The sequence below is a fragment of the Balaenoptera acutorostrata genome, chromosome 5, assembly GCF_949987535.1.
Source record: "Balaenoptera acutorostrata chromosome 5, mBalAcu1.1, whole genome shotgun sequence".
Taxonomy (NCBI): Eukaryota; Metazoa; Chordata; class Mammalia; order Artiodactyla; family Balaenopteridae; genus Balaenoptera; species Balaenoptera acutorostrata.
In genome coordinates this window covers 106,150,905-106,170,478 of record NC_080068.1, presented here as the reverse complement: position 1 = coordinate 106,170,478, position 19,574 = coordinate 106,150,905, and the positions used below count along the sequence as shown (strand labels likewise).

Genomic DNA, 19,574 nt, shown 5'->3' with positions numbered 1-19,574 from the left:
TCAAATGAGGAAAGACTTTGCTTGCAGTTGCTCATGGGAACCCCAGGGGGTCATCTGGGGTTAAAACTCAGAGGAGAGGCAAGGTCAGGGTTGAGGACCCAACTGTACCATTCTTCCTGTAGGGAGATTATGGACAAGGGTGCTCTTGGTTACACGGGGAGGGGGCTTACATCCTCTGGGCCTCTGCTCTCCAACTGAGAAGTGATCAGTTACACACAGGTTTCAAGGAATTCCTCTCTCAAATCACCTGTATTTGCTGCACCTGCTCCATGCAAGGCCCATTGTTAAGCACCCTGGAAGCTACCAAAGTGAATACATCTTAAACTGGCAGCCATGGGGAGTCTTTGGAGGTTTTGAAACAGACAGTGACTCCATTGGAACCATATTCTCCCAGATCCCTCCTCTGTTCTCCAGAGTCCAGAGTCCACCCTCTATGTCATTTCTTTTCTTCTTCTTTAGGAGGCAGTGTGGTCAGAGGCAGGGACAGAACTCTGAGGTCAGACTAGAACAGCCTTATCGCTTCCTAACTTTCAAACCCCAAATGCAGCTACTTATTCTATTTGTAAATAATATGGCCTAATTCCTGAACCTATCCAAGACTCCAGCAGCTCAACAGTGTCGTCACAGAGCAGGATCTTTCTATGTTTCCACTCTGCCACCCTCAGTGGGTGAGGGTTTCATCCCATGCTTGTTGCTTCATGGTCACAAGATAGCTGCCACAACTCCAGCCTTCATGTCTGTATTGAAGGCTGGAAAAAACGGGGAGAAGGAGAATAAGTAGGCTTTTCTCATTCTGATCTCTTCCATCAAGAAAGCAAAAGCTTTTCAGTAGTGCCCAGTAGACCTCATCTCACATCCTACTGGCCACAGTGGCCATGCCTAACTTCAAGGGAGGCCAGATTGTGAGCTTCTGGTTTGTTTTGGTGTCTTTAGAAGTAAGTGGTAAGACAGAGGGGGTGGATAATGATCATTGGGTTGGCAACCCAACAGTAAAGGCATACCCAGTTCTCCAGATTTCTGATGTAGCCCTTTCATCTTTCCTTCATTGTTCTCTTCCCTTTTGGAAGAAAGGGTTTGGGGTATGGTGGGGTTGGTTGCCTGTTTTTAGTAAATTTCCATCCCTGTACCCCTGCTTCCAAGACCCAGATTTTTTTTGTTTTGTTTTGTCCCGTAGACAATGAGTTGAGTACTGGCAGGTTCAAGATTAAGGCAGAATGCCAAGGCTGTGGTTTTGGAAGGTCCCATGGAACTGCTTCTCCCAGCCAGACAGGGGACCCACCCAGAGCCTGAGCTGCCAGATGAAATCACAATCACTGCTAAGAAGGAAGCTTGTGCGTGTGCCCGTGTACATGTGTGCAATGTCTCCATCTCACCTCACGGGGCTAGGAGCTTCCCAGGGCTGCTCAGGAAGTGAGTCCTTGTGTTTTTCAGGTTTGGGGTGATCCACTCAGTGTTCACCAACCTGCTTCTTTGGGCGAACAGCGTCCTGAATGAATCAAAGCACCAGCTTAACGAACACAAGGAGCGGCTCATCACCCTGGGCTTTGGGAACATAACAATAGGTGAGTGGTAAGAGTTGCCCAGCTGCCGTCTTGGAACAGCTTGGAAACCTGCAGAGACCAGAATGTCCATAGATGGAGGTACGGGTTTCAAAGACCTGCAGGGTCCACCCAGTTCAACATCGGCCAGACAATCCTCTGTTGTTGAAAGTCTTTCAAAACCTCCTAAGTCTCTCATCCTGCTTCCATAAGTAGGGTGTGCTGAGCATAATTAAAGGTTTCTTCAGTGACTCAGGGACTTGTCAGATCCAGGGGTCATCATTTTGATCACCATTTCTCACGGTCCAGTTTGGTATGGAAATGAATGTCTTTGTTCACAACTGTGGAAGATTGGTGGTTGTTTCTGTTTGTGTTTTTAATTAAACCTCTATTACCAGTTCTTTCTACTAAAAGTATAGCTTTAAAAAATCCATAGAAGTCTAATGGTATGTTGTGGTTAATTGCTTTTTGTTCATTTGAAGTTTTTATTTAACTCTACTTAGTTTATAATTTTGGTCCATCTTTATTCCCCCTTGTTCCTATTGGAGTGCCTGTCTCATGACTCTTCATTTTCTTCCAAAATTCTTTAGCATTTGTGACCTGTTGCTTCTATATTAGAACACTGGGGTTGAGAAGAACATGGGGTAGAGGAAGGTGCAATGTACAGGGGACTGATGTCTCAGGTTTGGGTCTTGTTCCCATCACATTCTAGCTGTGTGACCTTTGGAAACCATTCAACCACTCTGAGCCTCCCTTTTCTCTTTTATGACGTGAGGGGACTTGAACCATGTACTTTCCATGAGTTCTTCCAGCTTTAATGCAATGCACATCTATCCTCTCTGTACAAACCCAGTTCAGTCCCAGAGAGCAACTTTAAACCCGTTTCCTTACCAGTGGGGTGGGGATGACAAAATCAGGGGGACACACTCACATTTCTTCACCACCCCTAACCAGCAGCCCACTCTTGGGAAGGCCATTCTCTTTGGGCCGCAGTTCCTCATTGGTATCAATAACAGTAACAGCAGTGACAACAATAACAAAAAGTTTTGTTAAGCATTTTCTGAGTGGCTGGCACATTAAACTCTTGTCCCAACACTCTGAGGTAGGCAACAGTGACCTCATTATATGGATGAAGCCATTGAGCCACAGAGAAGTTAAGTGACTAACCCAAGATCACAAAGCAAATGGACGATTGAGCCGGGATTTGAATTCCAGCAATCTGGCTCCACAGACCTTGGTGAAGATGGGATTAGATTAATTTATAAAAAAGGACTCTGTCAGCTCTAACATTCTGTTAATCTGAACCTTTTCTCCTGAGTACTTCCCTTGTCTTTTGCATTGTATTGTATTGTGTTACAAGTGTTGGGGAAACTCCTTATGAATTGAAAATTGCAGTGTTCTGCAAAAGTGAGGGTAATTAATGCTACTACCAAGCTTCTTTGTCTGATTTTATAAGTAGTATCACATAAATTAAAATATATCATAAATTAAAACAATGACAAAACGTAAAGAAAAAATCCACAATAGCACCTACCCAGAAGTGCACTTAAATGCTGTTAACATCTGGTTATTTTTTGGTCTTGTGCAATTTATTTATTTATAGTTGAGGTCATACTGTACATATTCAATCAGTTTTTTCTACAACATACAATAAGAAATAGATTTTACATTGCAGCTCAAATGCATACATACCTGTATGTGTGTACACATGAAATAATAATCTTACTATATCAGAGACACTCAAATTTCTATTGTATTTGATTCCATTCATTCAATCCTGTTTTATTCCATTGCAATTCCATTAAAAAAAATATTGGTTGCTACCCTCTAAATCGATTTCACAACTGAGTTCTGGGTTGTGGTATGCATTTACAAATACTGGATATACAATTTGTTCTTACTTTTTTCCCATTGTTATTGTAACAATTATTTTCTTGTATCGTTAAAACACAATTATAATTTTTATGGCTGCCTACTATTCTGTTGTAAGGAGGTACCAAAATTCATTTAACACTTTCTAAATTGTTACACATTGAGGTGTTTCTCTTTCTTTCTCAAAAACACACAACAAAATTTTATCTAATGCTTTGACTATATTTTTGACTTGTCCCTTAGAATAGATTGGAATTATAGGCCAGAGACTTTATATCATCTTTAAGGCTTTTGTTGCATATTTCATTATTTACTTACAGCTTTTCCCCTCCTTGTTATGAAATGGTCCTTTATACCATTGCCAAGTGTCTTTCAGAAGGTGGGGGCTGTCCCGTGCCACACTTGCTGGCTTTGGATATTCTCAAGAGGAAAATTTTTGCTGATAAGGGGCATTTTCCCTCACAAAGTTGTTTTTAAAAAGTAATTTAAAAATCACACAGGTCAATCATATTCATATAGAAGGTTTAGAAAATACAGCAAAGCCAAATCTAGAGGAAAACTTACATAAGGTTGTATGTCAATTATATCTCAATAGAAGTTTCTTTTACTGAAAAAAAAAAAAAATCACCTGCCATTTTTCCGCCCAGAGATAACCATTGTTAACATTTTAGTTTATGTCCTTCCGTATTTTCTTCTATGTCTGTCTATCTCCCTATCTCTCTCTCTCTGTATATATATATCACCAAGATATCTATAATTTATAAAAACGGAGCCATACTCTCGCCTCTTTGGCAAGCTGCTTTTTGTTCAACAATATCTTCTGAACGTCTTTATATGTTGATAAGTAAATTTCTAAAATACCATTTGCAATGGCTGGACAATATTCTGATGTATGGATAAGATCTAATTCGTGTAATTAGTACTCTTTGGGGAGTATTCATGGCTGTCAATTTAGCCATGATATTAAACATGACAAAAAGCCATGAAATAAAGCTTTTAATCCAATGGCAAACCCAAGCATGAATCCACAGTGAGAATATTTTTTTTTGTGGTTTTCTGCTTTGCCACTGAATGTGCTAATTGCCCTCCCCTGTGGTCTGTCTCCCCCCTAGTTTTAGATGACCACACGCCTCTGTGTAACTGCACACCCCCGACCCTCTGCTCTGCCATCTCCCACGGGATCTACTACCTCTACCCTTTCAACATAGAGTATCAGATACTGGCCTCCACGATGCTCTACGTCCTGTGGAAAAACATCGGGCGCAAAGTTGACAGTCATCAGCATCAGAAGATGCAGTTCAGGTCTCACGGGGTCATGCTGGGCTCGGTACTGGGCCTGACCGCACTGGCTGCCACCATTGGGGTCGTGGTGGTGTATCTGATTTGGATCGGGCGTTCCAAAACCAGGAGCGAGTCAGCACTCATCATGTTCTACCTGTATGCCATCATCTTGCTCATGCTCATGGGGGCGGCAGGGCTGGCTGGGATCCGGATTTACAGGCTAGATGAGCAATCACTAGATGAGTCCAAAAATCCGGCCCGCAAACTGGACGCAGACCTGTTGGTGGGCACTGCCTCCGGCTCCTGGCTCATCTCCTGGGGCTCCATCCTGGCCATCCTCTGTGCCGAGTCCCGCCCCCCGTACACCTGGTACAACCTGCCCTACTCCATCCTGGTGGTTGTTGAGAAATACATCCAGAACCTCTTCATCATTGAGTCCATTCACCGAGAGCCGGAGAAGCTCTCCAAGGACATCAGAACCCTGCAGGTGGTCACAGTCTGCAATGGCAATGCCACATCCCTCCCTTCTTCTTGCTTTGAGAGCAGACCTGCAGCTGGGGACGTGGCTCCCCAGGGCAGCGAGATGCCACATGCGGCCAATGGAAATATGTGTCTGAGAGAAGTTGGTAGCAAAGAGGAAGAGGAGAAGAGCTGGGAAGGGGCCCTGGGCCCAGCCTGCCACCCCCATTTCCTGCAGGGCAATGCCCAGAGAAGAGTCTTAAGGAATATTGCAGCCTTTTTGTTCCTCTGCAATATTTCGGTAATCTGCAAGTTATTTCTTTATTTAAAAATATTGATTAATCTATTTTCCTTGCCATTTTCAAATAAGGAATGAAGGCAGCTTTTAATCAAAATAATTGAAACGTAAGGTTAAAATATTAGACTGGAACGTAGGCTTATATTCTACAAATCCGCTTACTGAGTATCTGTGTGCCGTGGACTGGGGTGGGAACTAAGAATTAAAGGTGAGAAGACGTAATCTCTTTCCTCAAAAAGATCACAGTATTAGTGGGAGAGGGAGACAAGGAAAAAATATAGTACAGTGAATATGGCAAATGCTGGGACAGGGCTATCTGCAAGGTGGAATGGGAGCATGGATTCAAAGAGGGACTTCAATAAGTAGGGGATGCTTGAGGTGAGACAGAGACTCCATTAGGAGTGCTTTTGGCTGCAAATAACAGAACGCTTGATCAGCAGTATCTTCAGTCTTAAAGACAAGAATTCTGGAAGTTGGCTGTTCAGGGTTGGCCTGGCAGCTGAACCCTATCATCAAGGATCCAGGCACTGTTCACCTTTCTACTGAATGTGGTTGGCACATGGTCATAGGATGGCTGCAGCAGCACCAGGCATCACGTCTGGGTTCAAGACAGGAAGACAGAGGGAAGGATTGGTGCCAGGCAATGTCTGCAATTGATGTGACCGCCCCTAACTGCAAGGGAGGAGGGGGAAGTGGATGGTTTGCTTTCTAGCCTCTATAATAGACGGTAACAAGGTAGAAAAAGATGTATAATCAGCCACTCAATATTGTCTGCCTCAGCCTCAAGGAACAGTTGGAAGTTTACCAACTGTGGTCAAGTCAAGAAAAAGAAAGCCTTGGGGCAGAGGGCACACAGTGTGCAAAGACACAGAGGCAAAGGACACCATGGCCTAGTTGAGTAGCACCAGCAGCTTGTCATGAATTCCATACACGTGAAGCAGGATGGCAGGAAACAGGATGGAGGGTCTAGTTAGACGGGTCTGGCTTGCTCAGAGCTTCATAAGCCTGGCTGAGTCTGGTCTTCACTCTGAGGGCAGTAGAGGACCCTCTCAGATTTGTGTTTTAGAATGATCTTCTAGCAGCAACGTGCAGGAAGGATGGAGGGAGGTAAGATCAAAGTCAGGGAAACTGGAACAGAAGCCCCACACAGCTGCCCAGGTAGGAAATGCTGGGAACTTGAACCAGGGCAGTGCTGGTGGGGATGGGGAGAAGGAAAAGGAATACAAAGCATTGGGCGTTGTTGGGATTTGTTCTAGAGGTACATAGAAGGATGGCAGGTCTGGGTAAAAAGGAGGGAGAAGCAGCCTTTGGTGCACACAGGCATCTGCAGTGACTGTGGCTGGTGGAACGGGGACGACGCCCCAGCCCACGGGGCCCGCCCATCATCACAGCCAACTCTCTGCTACCAGCCTCCGTATCATCAGGGCTGCTCTGTTTCCCCAGAAGCTTACTGGCTTTTTTGCTTCCTCTCCCTAATATCAGTTGGTGCGTGCCCAGGGACTGCAACTTTTGATATTACCCTAAGGCCACAAAATTGGGAGGGTCCATCTGAAGCTGAAAGGACCATGTGTCTGCCAACAACATCTGATTCTTGCTTTGGGTCACCTGGACCTTGGTCCCCCTCCAGGTCGGCAGACAGATATGGGGAGTTCTGAAGGGAGAAGGGGTTCCAGAAGAGTGTGGCTCTAGGTGCGCCCTCTTCTTTCATCTTATAGACATTTATGGGGCACCTGCTCTGTGTCAGGAGCTATGTGGGTACAGCAGTGAACAAAGGACTTAAAACAGGAAAACAAGAGAGAGAGATATTAATAACTACAATGGGGCTGCATTTTATGTAAGGCTTACATTCCAGAGAGGGGTGTATCAGCTTAGATTCTTATAAAGTCAGAGTCGGTTCTAGAAAGCCCCTAACGCGTATTGTTTTTTATGCACCCCAAGGTATGAAGATCTCTCTTTTCAGTGAGTTCAGAAAGACCACTTTCCCTGTGTTGGTTTTTTGCTTGATCACCAGGTGATACACTTGGCTTGCTTTTTTGGACCAGCTTGACCGAGAATAGTACTGCTCTACTAGAATCGAGTGGCAACTGATGGTCTCTTGGGACCCGAAGGCCAGGTCCAGGGCTCTGGACCAGGAGAAGGACACGTTTTATCTCTTCATCTCTGTGCTCTGCCCCTGATGGCCCCAGGCACTGCCTCCGTTCCCTGGGGAGTGAGCCAGAGGACGGAAATCATTGCAGGCTGATGTCTTAGGATGACCTGAGCCAACTCCACGGGCAGCACTTTGAAACCCTGCACTTCACCCCATGTTGTGCTAAAGGCATCTGACAAGAGGCAGGAACTGTTTCTGTCCGGGACCAGGAGCTGGCACAGAGGCAGCGGCTGGAGGTGCTGGTGTGCACGACCACGTGGGGCAATTGGCAGCTGTGGGGTGGACAGTAAAGGGTGGTGGGTGTGATGACGGAAGCGTTTGGGTGCTGTGGGAACACTGGGGTTCAGGGGAGGCCTCCTCTTCGTGGAGTGGGGCAGTCTGGGCGGAGCAGCAGGTATGGGGAAGGCACGGATGCAGAGCAAGGCAGGGCTTGCTGGATGCGCTCAAGACCTGGAAGGAAACCCACGTGGCTAGAACTTGGAGAGCAAGAGGAGAGAGGCGTGGCCTGGTAAGCCATGGCCACAAGCCAGGACTTAATCCTAAATGCAACAGAAAACCATCTAAGGGTTTTATGCTCTGAGTGACAAGATCTGATTCGTGTTTTTATTCTTTTAAATTAAGTTAAATTTTAATGGTGGTAATGAACACATAACCTAAAATTTACCATTTTAACCATTTTCCAGTGTACAATTCTGTAGCATTTAGTGCATTCACATGATTGTGCTACCATCACCGCCACTCACCTCTAAAGCTTTTTCACTTTGTAAAACTGAAATTTTGTACTCATGAAACAACTCTCCATTTCCTCTCCACCCCATCCCCTGGCAACCACCGTCCTACTCTCTTTCTCTATGAGTTTGACTCTGGGTATCTCATATAAGTGGAATCATACGGGATTTATCTCACGTGGTGCAAGGACCTTCAGGTTCACCCATGTTGTAGCCTGTGAAGGGAGAGGGATGCCAAGAGCGGCTCCCAGGTTCCGCCTTGAGTTCCTGGTACATGGTGATGCTATTTATGGAGATTGGGGTCTCTGGAGGGGGAGCAGGCTTGGGAGGGGGCTCAGGTGGAAGGAAGCACGTGAGTTTAGTACTGGACACATTCAGTGGTAAGGTCTTTGGGACATCCAAGTGGACATAACCAACAGGCAGATATTTTGGTTTTCTATTGCTGTGTAACCAGTGACCCCAAATGCATGACAAAAACAACAACCATTTTATTATGTCTCAGGACCTTGTGGGTTAGGAATTCTGGCAGGGCTTGGCTGGACAATTCTATTCCTAATGAAACTGACTGAAGCTACTGGATGGGCTGCTTGGATTGGAAAGTCCACGATCTGGTGCCTTGGGTTGGGGAGGCTGAAAGGCTGGACTCGGCGGGGACTCTGGCTGCAGCGTATTCGTGGGGACTCTCCAGCACGGCGGTCTCAGGGGAGGTGGACTTCTTAGGTGATGGCTCAGGACCCAGAGCCAGGCTTCCAAAGGACTGGAAGTGCCAGTCTCTTAAGGTCTGGGTGTGGACATTGCACGGCACCATTTCTGACATATTTTATGGGTCCAGCAGTGATAGCGTCCACCCAGATTCAAAGGAAGGGGGCATAGTTCGCCTTTCAAGGGGCTGAGTAGCAAGAATTATAGCCAACTTCACAGCAGATGGAAAGATCTGGATTTCAGGAAAGAGGTCCATAATCTCTTCTTCTTTTATTCTCATTTTCTTTCTTTTTAACATATTTAATGGAGTATAATTTGCTTTACAATGTTGGGTTAGTTTCTGCTGTATAACAAAGTGAATCAGCTATACATATACATATATCCCCATATCTCCTCCCTCTTGCGTCTCCCTCCCACCCTCCCTATCCCACCCCTCTAGGTGGTCACAAAGTACCAAGCTGATCTCCCTGTGCTATGCAGCTACTTCCCAATAGCTATCTGTTTTACATTTGGTAGTGTATATATGCCAATGCTACTCTTTCACTTCATCCCAGCGTACCCTTTCCCCTCCCCGTGTCCTCAAGTCCATTCTCTATGTCTGTGTCTTTATTCCTGCCCTGCCCCTAGGTTCATCAGAGCCATTTTATTTTATTTTTTTTTTAGATTCCATATATATCTGTTAGCATATGGTATTTGTTTTTCTCTTTCTGACTTACTTCACTCTGTATGACAGACTCTAGGTCCACCCATCTCACTACAAATAACTCAATTTCGTTTCCTTTTATGGCCGAGTAATATTCCATTGTATATATGTGCCACATCTTCTTTATCCATTCATCTGTCGATGGGCACTTAGGTTGTATCCATGTCCTGGCTATTGTAAATAGAGCTGCAATGAACACTGTGGTACATGACTCTTTTTGAATTATGGTTTTCTCGGAGTATATGCCCAGTAGTGGGGTTGCTGGGTCATATGGTAGTTCTATTTTTAGTTTTTTTGTTTTTTTTGTTTTTTTTGTTTTTTTATTTATGGCTGTGTTGGGTCCTCGCTTCTGTGCGAGGGCTCCCCCCAGCTGCAGCAAGCGGGGGCCACTCTCCATCGCAGTGCGCAGGCCCCTCACCATTGCGGCCTCTCTCGCTGCGGAGCACAGGCTCCAGACGCGCAGGCTCAGCAATTGCGGCTCACGGGCCCAGCCGCTCCGCAGCATGTGGGATCCTCCCAGACCAGGGCTCGAACCCGTGTTCCCTGCACCGGCAGGCGGACTCTCAACCACTGCGCCACCAGGGAAGCCCTATTTTTAGTTTTTTAAGGAACCTCCATACTGTTCTCCATAGTGGCTGTATCAGTATTCCCACCAACAGTGCAAGAGGGTTCCCTTTTCTCCACACCCTCTCCAGCATTTATTGTTTGTAGATTTTTTGATGATGGCCATTCTGACCAGTGTGAGGTGATACCTCATTGTGGTTTTGATTTGCATTTCTCTAATGGTTAGTGATGTTGAGCATCCTTTCATGTGTTTGTTGGCAATCTGTGTATCTTCTTTGGAGAAATGTCTGTTTAGGTGTTCTGCCCATTTTTGGATTGGGTTGTTTGTTTTTTTGATATTGAGCTGCATGAGCTGCTTGTATATTTTGGAGATTAATCCTTTGTCAGTTGCTTCATTTGCAAATATTTTCTCCCATTCTGAGGGTTGTCTTTTCACCTTGTTTATGGTTTCCTTTGCTGTGCAAAAGCTTTTAAGTTTCATTAGGTCCCATTTGTTTATTTTTGTTTTTCTTTCCATTTTTCTAGGAGCTGTGTCAAAAAGGATCTTGCTGTGATTTATGTCATAGAGTGTTCTGCCTCTGTTTTCCTCTGGGAGTTTTATAGTGTATGGCCTTACATTTAGGTCTTTAATCCATTTTGAGTTTATTTTTGAGTATGGTGTTAGGGAGTGTTCTAATTTCATTCTTTTACATGTAGCTGTCCAGTTTTCCCAGCACCACTTATTGAAGAGACTGTCTTTTCTCCATTGTATATTCTTGCCTCCTTTGTCACAGATAAGGTGACCATATGTGCATGGGTTTATCTCTGGGCTTTCTATTCTGTTCCATTGATCTATATTTCTGTTTTTGTGCCAGTACTATACTGTCTTGATTACTGTAGCTTTGTAGTATAGTCTGAAGTCCGGGAGCCTGATTCCTCCAGCTCCGTTTTTCTTTCTCAAGATCGCTTTGGCTATTTGGGGTCTTTTGTGTTTCCATACAAATTGTAAAATTTTTTATTCTAGTTCTATGAAAAATGCCATTGGTAGCATGATAGGGATTGCACTGAATCTGTAGATTGCTTTGGGTAGTATAGTCATTTTCACAATGTTGATTCTTCCAATCGAAGAACATGTTATATCTCTCCATCTGGTTGTATCATCTTTAATTTCCTTCGTCAGTGTCTATCTGCATACAGGTCTTTTGTCTCCTTAGGTAGGTTTATTCCTAGGTATTTTATTCTTTTTGTTGCAGTGGTAAATGGGAGGGTTTCCTTAATTTATTTTTCAGATTTTTTATCATTAGTGTATAGGAATGCAAGAGATTTCTGTGCATTAATTTTGTATCCTGCTACTTAACCAAATTCATTGATTAGCTCTAATAGTTTTCTAGTAGCATCTTTAGGATTCTCTATGCATAGTATCATGTCATCTGCAAACAGTGACAGCTTTATTTCTTTTCTGATTTGGATTTCTTTTATTTCTTTTTCTTCTCTGATTGCTGTGGCTAAAACTTCCAAAACTACGTTGAATAATAGTGGTGAGAGTGGGCATCCTTGTCTTGTTCCTGATTTTAGAGGAAATGGTTTTAATTTTTCACCATTGAGAATGATGTTGGCTGTGGGTTTGTCATATATGGCCTTTATTATGTTGAGGTAAGTTCCCTCTATGCCTACTTTCTGGAGAGTTTTTATCATAAATTGGTGTTGCATTTTCTTGAAAGCTTTTTCTGCATCTATTAAGATGATCATATGGTTTTTAGCCTTCACTTTGTTAATATGGTGTATCATATTGATTTGTGTATATTGAAGAATCCTTGCATCCATGGGATAAACCCCACTTGATCATGGTCTATGATCTTTTTAATGTGCTGTTGGATTCTGTTTGCTAGTATTTTGTTGAGGATTTTTGCATCTATATTCATCAGTGATATTAGTCTGTAATTTTCTTTTTTTGTAGTATCTTTGTCTGGTTTTGGTATCAGGATGATGGTGGCCTCATAGAATGAGTTTGGGAGTGTTCCTCCCTCTGCTATATTTTGGAAGAGTTTGAGAAGGATGGGTGTTAGCTCTTCTCTAAATGTTTGATAGAATTCACCTGTGAAGCCATCTGGTCCTGGGCTTTGGTTTGTTGGAAGATTTTTAATCACAGTTTCAATTTCAGTGCTTGTGATTGGTCTGTTCATATTTTCTATTTCTTCCTGGTTTAGTCTTGGAAGTTTGCACCTTTCTAAGAATTTGTCCATTTCTTCCAGGTTGTCCATTTTATTGGCATATAGTTGCTTGTAGTTGTCTCTCATGATCCTTTGTATTTCTGCAGTATCAGTTGTTACTTCTCCTTTTTCATTTCTAATTCTGTTGATTTGAGTCCTCTCCCTTTTTTTTTCTTGATGATTCTGGCTAATGGTTTATCAATTTTGTTTATCTTCTCAAAGACCCAGCTTTTAATTTTATTGATCTTTGTTATTGTTTTCTTCGTTTCTTTTTCATTTATTTCTGACCTGATCTTTATGATTTCTTTCCTTCTGCTAACTTTGGGGTTTTTTTTGTCCTTCTTTCTCTAATTGCTTTAGGTGTAAGGTTAGGTTGTTTATTTGAGATGTTTCTTCTTTCTTGAGGTAGGATTGTATTGCTATAAACTTCCCTCTTAGAACTGCTTTTGCTGCATCCCATAGGTTTTGGGTCATCCTGTTTTCATTGTCATTTGTTTCTAGGTAGTTTTTGATTTCCTCTTTGATTTCTTCAGTGATCTCTTGGTTATTTAGTAGCGTATTGTGTAGCCTCCATGTGTTTGTATTTTTTACAGCTTTTTTTTCCTGTAATTGATATCTAGTCTCATAACGTTGTGGTTGGGAAAGATACTTGATACAATTTCAATTTTCTTAAATTTACCAAGGCTTGATTTGTGACCCAAGATATGATCTATCCTGGAGAATGTTCCATGAGCACTTGAGAAGAAAGTGTATTCTGTTGTTTTTGGATGGAATGTCCTATAAATATCAATTAAGTCTGTCTGGTCTAATATGTCTTTTAAAGCTTGTGTTTCCTTATTTATTTTCATTTTGGATGATCTGTCCATTGGTGAAAGTAGGGTGTTAAAGTCCCCTACTATGATTGTGTTACTGTTGATTTCCCCTTTTATGGCTGTTAGCATTTGCCTTATGTATTGAGGTGCACCTACGTTGAGTGCATAAATATTTACATTGTTATATCTTCTTCTTGGATTGATCCCTTGATCATTATGTAGTGTCCTTCTGTGTCTCTTGTAATAGTCTTTGTTTTAAAGTCTATTTTGTCTGATATGAGAATTGCTACTCCAGCTTTCTTTTGATTTCCATTTGCATGGAATATCTTTTTCCATCCCCTCACTTTCAGTCTGTATGTGTCCCTAGGTCTGAAGTGTGGTGTTTTTTAGACAGCATATATACAGGTCTTGTTTTTGTATCCATTCAGCCAGTCTATGTCTTTTGGTTGGAGCACTTAATCCATTTACATTTAAGGTAATTATTGATATGTATGTTCCTATTACCATTTTCTTAATTGTTTTGGGTTTGTTATTGTAGGTCTTTTCCTTCTCTTGTGTTTCCTGCCTAGAGAAGTTCCTTTAGCATTTGTTATAAAGCTGGTTTTGGTGGTACTGAATTCTTTTAACTTTTGCTTATCTGTAAAGGTTTTAATTTCTCCATCGAATCTGAATGTGATTCTTGTTGGTAGAGTAATCTTGGTTGTAGGTTGTTCCCTTTCATCACTTTAAATATGTCCTGCCACTGTCTTCTGGCTTGCAGAGTTTCTGCTTAAAGATCAGCTGTTAACCTTATTGGGTTTCCCTTTTATGTTATTTGTCACTTTTCCCTTGCTGCTTTTAATATTTTTTCTTTGAATTTAATTTTTGATAGTTTGATTAATATGTGTCTTGGCATGTTTCTCCTTGGATTTATCCTGTATGGGACTCTCTGCACTTCTTGGACTTGATTGACTATTTCTTTTCTCATGTTAGGGAAGTTTTCAACTATAATCTCTTCAAATATTTTCTCAGGCCCTTTCTTTTTCTCTTCTTCTGGGGCCCCTAAAATTCAAATGTTGTTGCATTTAATGTTGTCCCAGAGGTCTCTGAGACTGTCCTCAATTCTTTTCATTCTTTTTTCTTTATTCTGCTCTGCGGTAGTTATTTCCACTATTTTATTTTCCAGGTCACTTATCCGTTTTTCTACCTCAGTTATTCTGCTACTGATTCCTTCTAGAGTATTTTTAATTTCATTTATTATGTTGTTCCTCACTGTTTGTTTGCTCTTTAGTGCTTCTAGGTCCTTGTTAAACATTTCTTGTATTTTCTCCATTCTATTTCCGAGATTTTGGATCATCTTTACTATCATTACTCTGAATTCTTTTTCAGGTAGACTACCTATTTCCTCTTCATTTGTTTGGTCTGGTGGGTTTTTACCTTGCTCCTTCATGCTGCATATTTCTCTGTTTTCTCATTTTGTTTAACTTACTGTGTTTGGGGTCTCCTTTTCGCAGGCTGCAAGTCCATAGTTCGCATTATTTTTGGTGTCTTCCCCCAATGGGTGAGGTTGGTTCAGTGGCTGTGTAGGCTTCCTGGTGGGGGGGACTGGTGCCTGTGTTCTGGTGGGTGGGGCTGTATCTTGTGCTTCTGGTGGGCAGGGCCATGTCCAGTGGTGTGTTTTGGAGTGTCTGTAAACTTAGTATGACTTTAGGCAGCCTCTCTGCCTAAAAGGTGGGGTTGTGTTCCTGTCTTGCTAGTTGTTTGGCATGGGGTGTCCAGCACTGGAATTTGCTGGCCGTTGGGTGGAGCTGGGTCTTAGTGTTGAGATGAAGTTTTCTGGGAGAGCTCTTGCTGATTGATATTACATGGGGCTGGGAGGTTTCTGGTGGTCCAATGTCCTGGACTTGGTCCTCCCACCTCGGAGGCTCAGGCCCAACACCTGGCCGGAGCAGCAAGACCCTGCCAGCCACATGGCTCAGAAGAAAAGGAAGAGAGAAAAAAAACAAAAACAAAAACAAACAAAACATGAACAGACAGATCCCTAGGACAAATGGTAAAATCAAACCTATACAGACAAAATCACACAAAGAAGCATACACATACACACTCACAAAAAGAGAAAAAGGAAAAATATATATATATTTTTTAAAAAAGGAAGAGAACAACCAAACCAATAAACAAATCCACCAATGATAATAAGCACTAAATACTAAACTAAGATAAACATAAAACCAAAAACAAATTAGATGCAGAAAGCAAACTCCAAGTCTACAGTTGCTCCCAAAGTCCACTGCCTCAATTTTGGGAACATTCGTTGTCTATTCAGGTATTCTTCAGATGCAGGGTTTATCAAGTTGATTGTGGGGATTTAATCTGCTGCTCTGAGGCTGCATGGAGAAATTTTCCTTTCTCTTCTTTATTAGCACAGCTCCTGGGGTTCAGCTTTGGTTTAGGCCCTGCCTCTGCGTGTAGGCTGCCCTTAGGAGTCTGTTACCCGCCCAGACAGGAGGGGGTTAAAGCAGCAGCTGATTAGGGGGCTCTTACTCAGGCCGGGGAGAGGCAGGGGTATGGTAGTCATAATTGGAATGCGGGGCGAGCCTGAGGCAGCAGAGGCTGGCATGACGTTACAACAGCCTGAGGTGTGCTGTGTGTTCTCCCGGGGAACTTGTCCCTGGATCACGGGACCCGGGCAGTGGCAGGCTGCACAGGCTCCCAGGGTGGGTATGGGTAGTGACCTGTGCTTGCACACAGGATTCTTGGTGGCAGCAGCAGCAGCGTTAGTGATTCATGCCTGTCTCTGGTGTATGAGCTGTTAGCCGCGGATTGCGCCCGTATCTGGAGCTCATTTAGGCGGCGCTCTGCCCCCTGTGGGCAGACAGGGGAGGAATCCCCTCTCCTCGTGCACCCTGAAACAATGGTCTCTTGCCTCTCCGGCAGCTCCAGACTTTTTCCTGGACTCCCTCTTGGCTAGCTGTGGCGCACTAGCCCCCTTCAGGCTGTGTTCACACAGCCAACCCCAGTCCTCTCTCTGGGATCCGACCTCCAAAGCCCCAGCCTCAGCTCCCAGCCCCCACCTGCCCCAGCGGGTGAGCAGACAAGCCTCTCCGGCTGGTGAGTGCTGGTCGGCACCGATCCTCTGTCCAGGGATCTCTTCGCTTTGCCCTCCGCACCCCTGTTGCTGTGCTCTCCTCCGTGGCTCCAAAGCTTCCCCCCCGCCCACCCCCCATCCCTACCAGTGAAGGGTCTTCCTAGTGTGTGGAAACATTTCCTCCTTAACAGCTTCCTCCCAGAGGTGCAGGTCCTGTCCCTATTCTTTTGTCTCTGTTTTTTCTTTTTTCTTTTGCCCTACCCCAGTATGTGGGGATTTTCTTGCCTTTTGGGAAGTCTGAGGTCTTCTGTCAGCATTCAGTAGGTGTTCTGTAGAAGTTGTTCCACATGCAGATGTGTTTTTGATGTATTTATGGGGAGGAAGGTGATCTCCACGTCTTACTCTTCTGCCATCTTGAAGGTCTCTTCCTTTTCTTCTCATTTTCCCTCCCTTCCTGACAATATATCCTCTGTGTGCCCACTGAGGGCCAGCAGTGCTGTGAGTGATGAGGGTGCAACATGCCCCAGAGCTCTGGTCTTCCTCCTATGGGGCTTATAAACCAGATGCCAGGACTAGCAACAAAAAATCAAACAGGAGAAATGCCTATAGTGATGTGTGCCCTGCAGGGAAGTAAGAAAGGATGGTGCGTGAGCTGGTGCTTGGATGGCCATGGTAGATCACATGGCCAAGTTGGTGGGAAGGGCTTTCTCAGGCGGTGGGATTAGAGACCAGAGCTGGATGGCAGAAGGAGCCATGGATGCTCCAGGCAGAGGAAGTACCCAGTGCAAAACCCTGGATGGGAGGAGCTTGCCTCCTTTGAGAAGAGGAGGAAGGGCATGTGACTGGGGTGGGTGGGTGGGGGACAATCTGGGGAGCTGGGTTGGAGGGTGGTAAGGGATCATCTAACAGAGGGCTCTGCCATCCCGTGTAGCAGGTAGATTTTATTTTAAATGTGCTGTGAAGCCCTTGGGTGTTTAACCAGGAAAGGGACACCATCTTACATAAATAATTAATCTGGTGATGAGTGGTGAATAGACTATAGGCTGAGAGCTTAAGCAGGGAGCCACTGCAATGGTCCAGGTGAGAGATGGGGGTGGTGGCCTGGCTGGTGGAGTGGAGAGAAACGGGTGGATTGAGAATTGATGGATTGGGTGGCAGGTGGATTGTTGTGAGAATGAATGAGAAGATGAGGATGATGCCTGAAATTTTGATTGAGCCTCTGGGAGGAAGATGTTGCTGAGGAGACGGGGAGAAATGGGAATGTAATGTTGAGTTTGAGATGCATTTTAGACAACCAAGTAGCCAGTGGGATATACGAGCCTGCAATTCTCAAGGGTAGACCAGGCTGGTGATTTAGATTGGGAAGTCGTAGGCCCATAGCTGGTATTTACAACCAGGACTGGGTGAGATCATCAGAGGTCATGGGTATAGGGTAGAGAAGAGGACCCAGGAATGAATGAGCCCTGGGACCAGCCAATATTAAGAGACTGAGCAAAGGAGGAGGAACCAGCTAAGGAGGGCGGGAAGAACCAGCTGGCGTGGGAGGATGACCCTTAAGGACCCAGAACACAGAGAACACAGTGGGCTAGAAATATAAGGCCACGAGTGTTCTATATGGAGATGTTAATGAAAGCCACGTGTATCAGTTACCCATTGCTGCGTAAGAAATGACCCCTAAACTTGGCAACTTAAAACAACAGACATTTCTTTTTTTTTTAAAAAAAGGAATTCCTTTATTTTTTATTTATTTATTTATTATTATTTATTTATTTATTATTATTTATTTATTTATTTATTTTTAGCTGTGTTGGGTCTTTGTTTCTGTGCAAGGGCTTTCTCTAGTTGCGGCAAGCGGGGGCCACTCTTCATCGCGGTGCGCGGGCCTCTCACTATCACGGCCTCTCTTGTTGCGGAGCACAGGCTCCAGATGCGCAGGCTCAGTAGTTGTGGTTCACGGGCCCAGTTGCTCCGCGGCATGTGGGATCTTCCTAGACCAGGGCTTGAACCCGCGTCCCCTGCATTGGCAGGCAGACTCTCAACCACTGCGCCACCAGGGAAGCCCCAGACATTTCTTATTTCACAGTTTCTCTGGGTCAGGAATCTGAGTGTGACTTAGCTGGGTGGCTCTTCTCAGGGTCCCTTGCAGGCTGTGGCCAAACTGCCCACTGGGGCTGCAGTCATTTCATGGCTTGATTTTGGAGGGGAAGGGGGTCTGTTTCTAAACTCACTTATGTGGCTGTTGGAAGGATTCGGTTCCTGGTGGGCTGCTGGGCTGAGGGTTTGATTTCCTTGCTGGCTGCGGGCCTGAGATCCCCCTCAGTTCCTGGCCATGTGGCCTCTCCATAGGCTGGCTCACATGGCAGCCAGCTTCTTCTCTTGCAAGAGGGGGTGAGCAAGATGGACTCCAGAGTCCTTTTGTAACCTAATCTCAGAAGTGACATCCCATGACTTGTGTCATATTCTGTTGGTTAGAAGAGAGTCACTAGATTCAGTCCAACTCAAGGGGACAGGGCTCCACAAGATTCCCAGGAGGTGGGACCACTGGGAGTCACCCGAGAGGCTGCCTGCCACAGTGTAGGGGTGGAGAAAGTTGTAGAAATGTCAGTGTGAGAGGGAAGCAGGTCTAGGAGCCCAACAATTTAAGGGGAGGTAGAGGAGGAGGAGCTGGGACAGGGAGGCTGAGAAGGGGGAACCACTGTGTAGGTTCCATGAGCAACAAAAATAATAGGTTATTGCTTTATGTTTTGCAGACTTAGTTGCCATTTTATTCTCATCTGAGCCCTCTGAGACAGGTGTTAGTATTCCCATCTTATAGGTGAGGAAACTGTGGCTTGGAGATGTTAAATTGTAGTCTGTAAGTGGCAGGAACCCAGGGCTGGTTCCATGGCATGTGCTTCTCCTCCTGATCAGGGGGATGTGGGCAGGGCCTGGGCTGCCTCTCTAAGCCAAGGACAAGCCATAAAAAGGACCACAGAACTCACCAGCCCAGACCCACGTGGCTGGGACCCCCAAGCACCAATGGTGAAATGTAAAGACGGGTGTGGGAAACAGGGAGCACCACTGTAGGAAAACACTGGGGGCTATGGGAACACACAGGGAGTTCCTGCCTGACTGGTTAGATCAAGGAGGGCTTCCTGGAAGGGGAGGTGTCTCAGGACTTGGAAGAAGGTAGGACTTAGCAGAAGAAGGAAGACAGGGAGTCCCTGATAGAG

The 19,574-nt window shown here is 44.6% G+C and overlaps 1 protein-coding gene across 1 annotated transcript in view; it reads left to right on the top strand.

The window, feature by feature from the left end:
• Window positions 1-19,574, top strand: part of OTOP1 (otopetrin 1) — a 67,057-nt gene that overhangs the window by 45,398 nt on the left and 2,085 nt on the right. Inside the window, exons 4-5 of the mRNA XM_007190956.3 lie at window positions 1,432-1,562; window positions 4,523-5,451. Of these exons, the coding sequence (XP_007191018.1) occupies window positions 1,432-1,562; window positions 4,523-5,451 (1,060 nt within the window). The remainder of the gene's footprint in view (window positions 1-1,431; window positions 1,563-4,522; window positions 5,452-19,574) is intronic.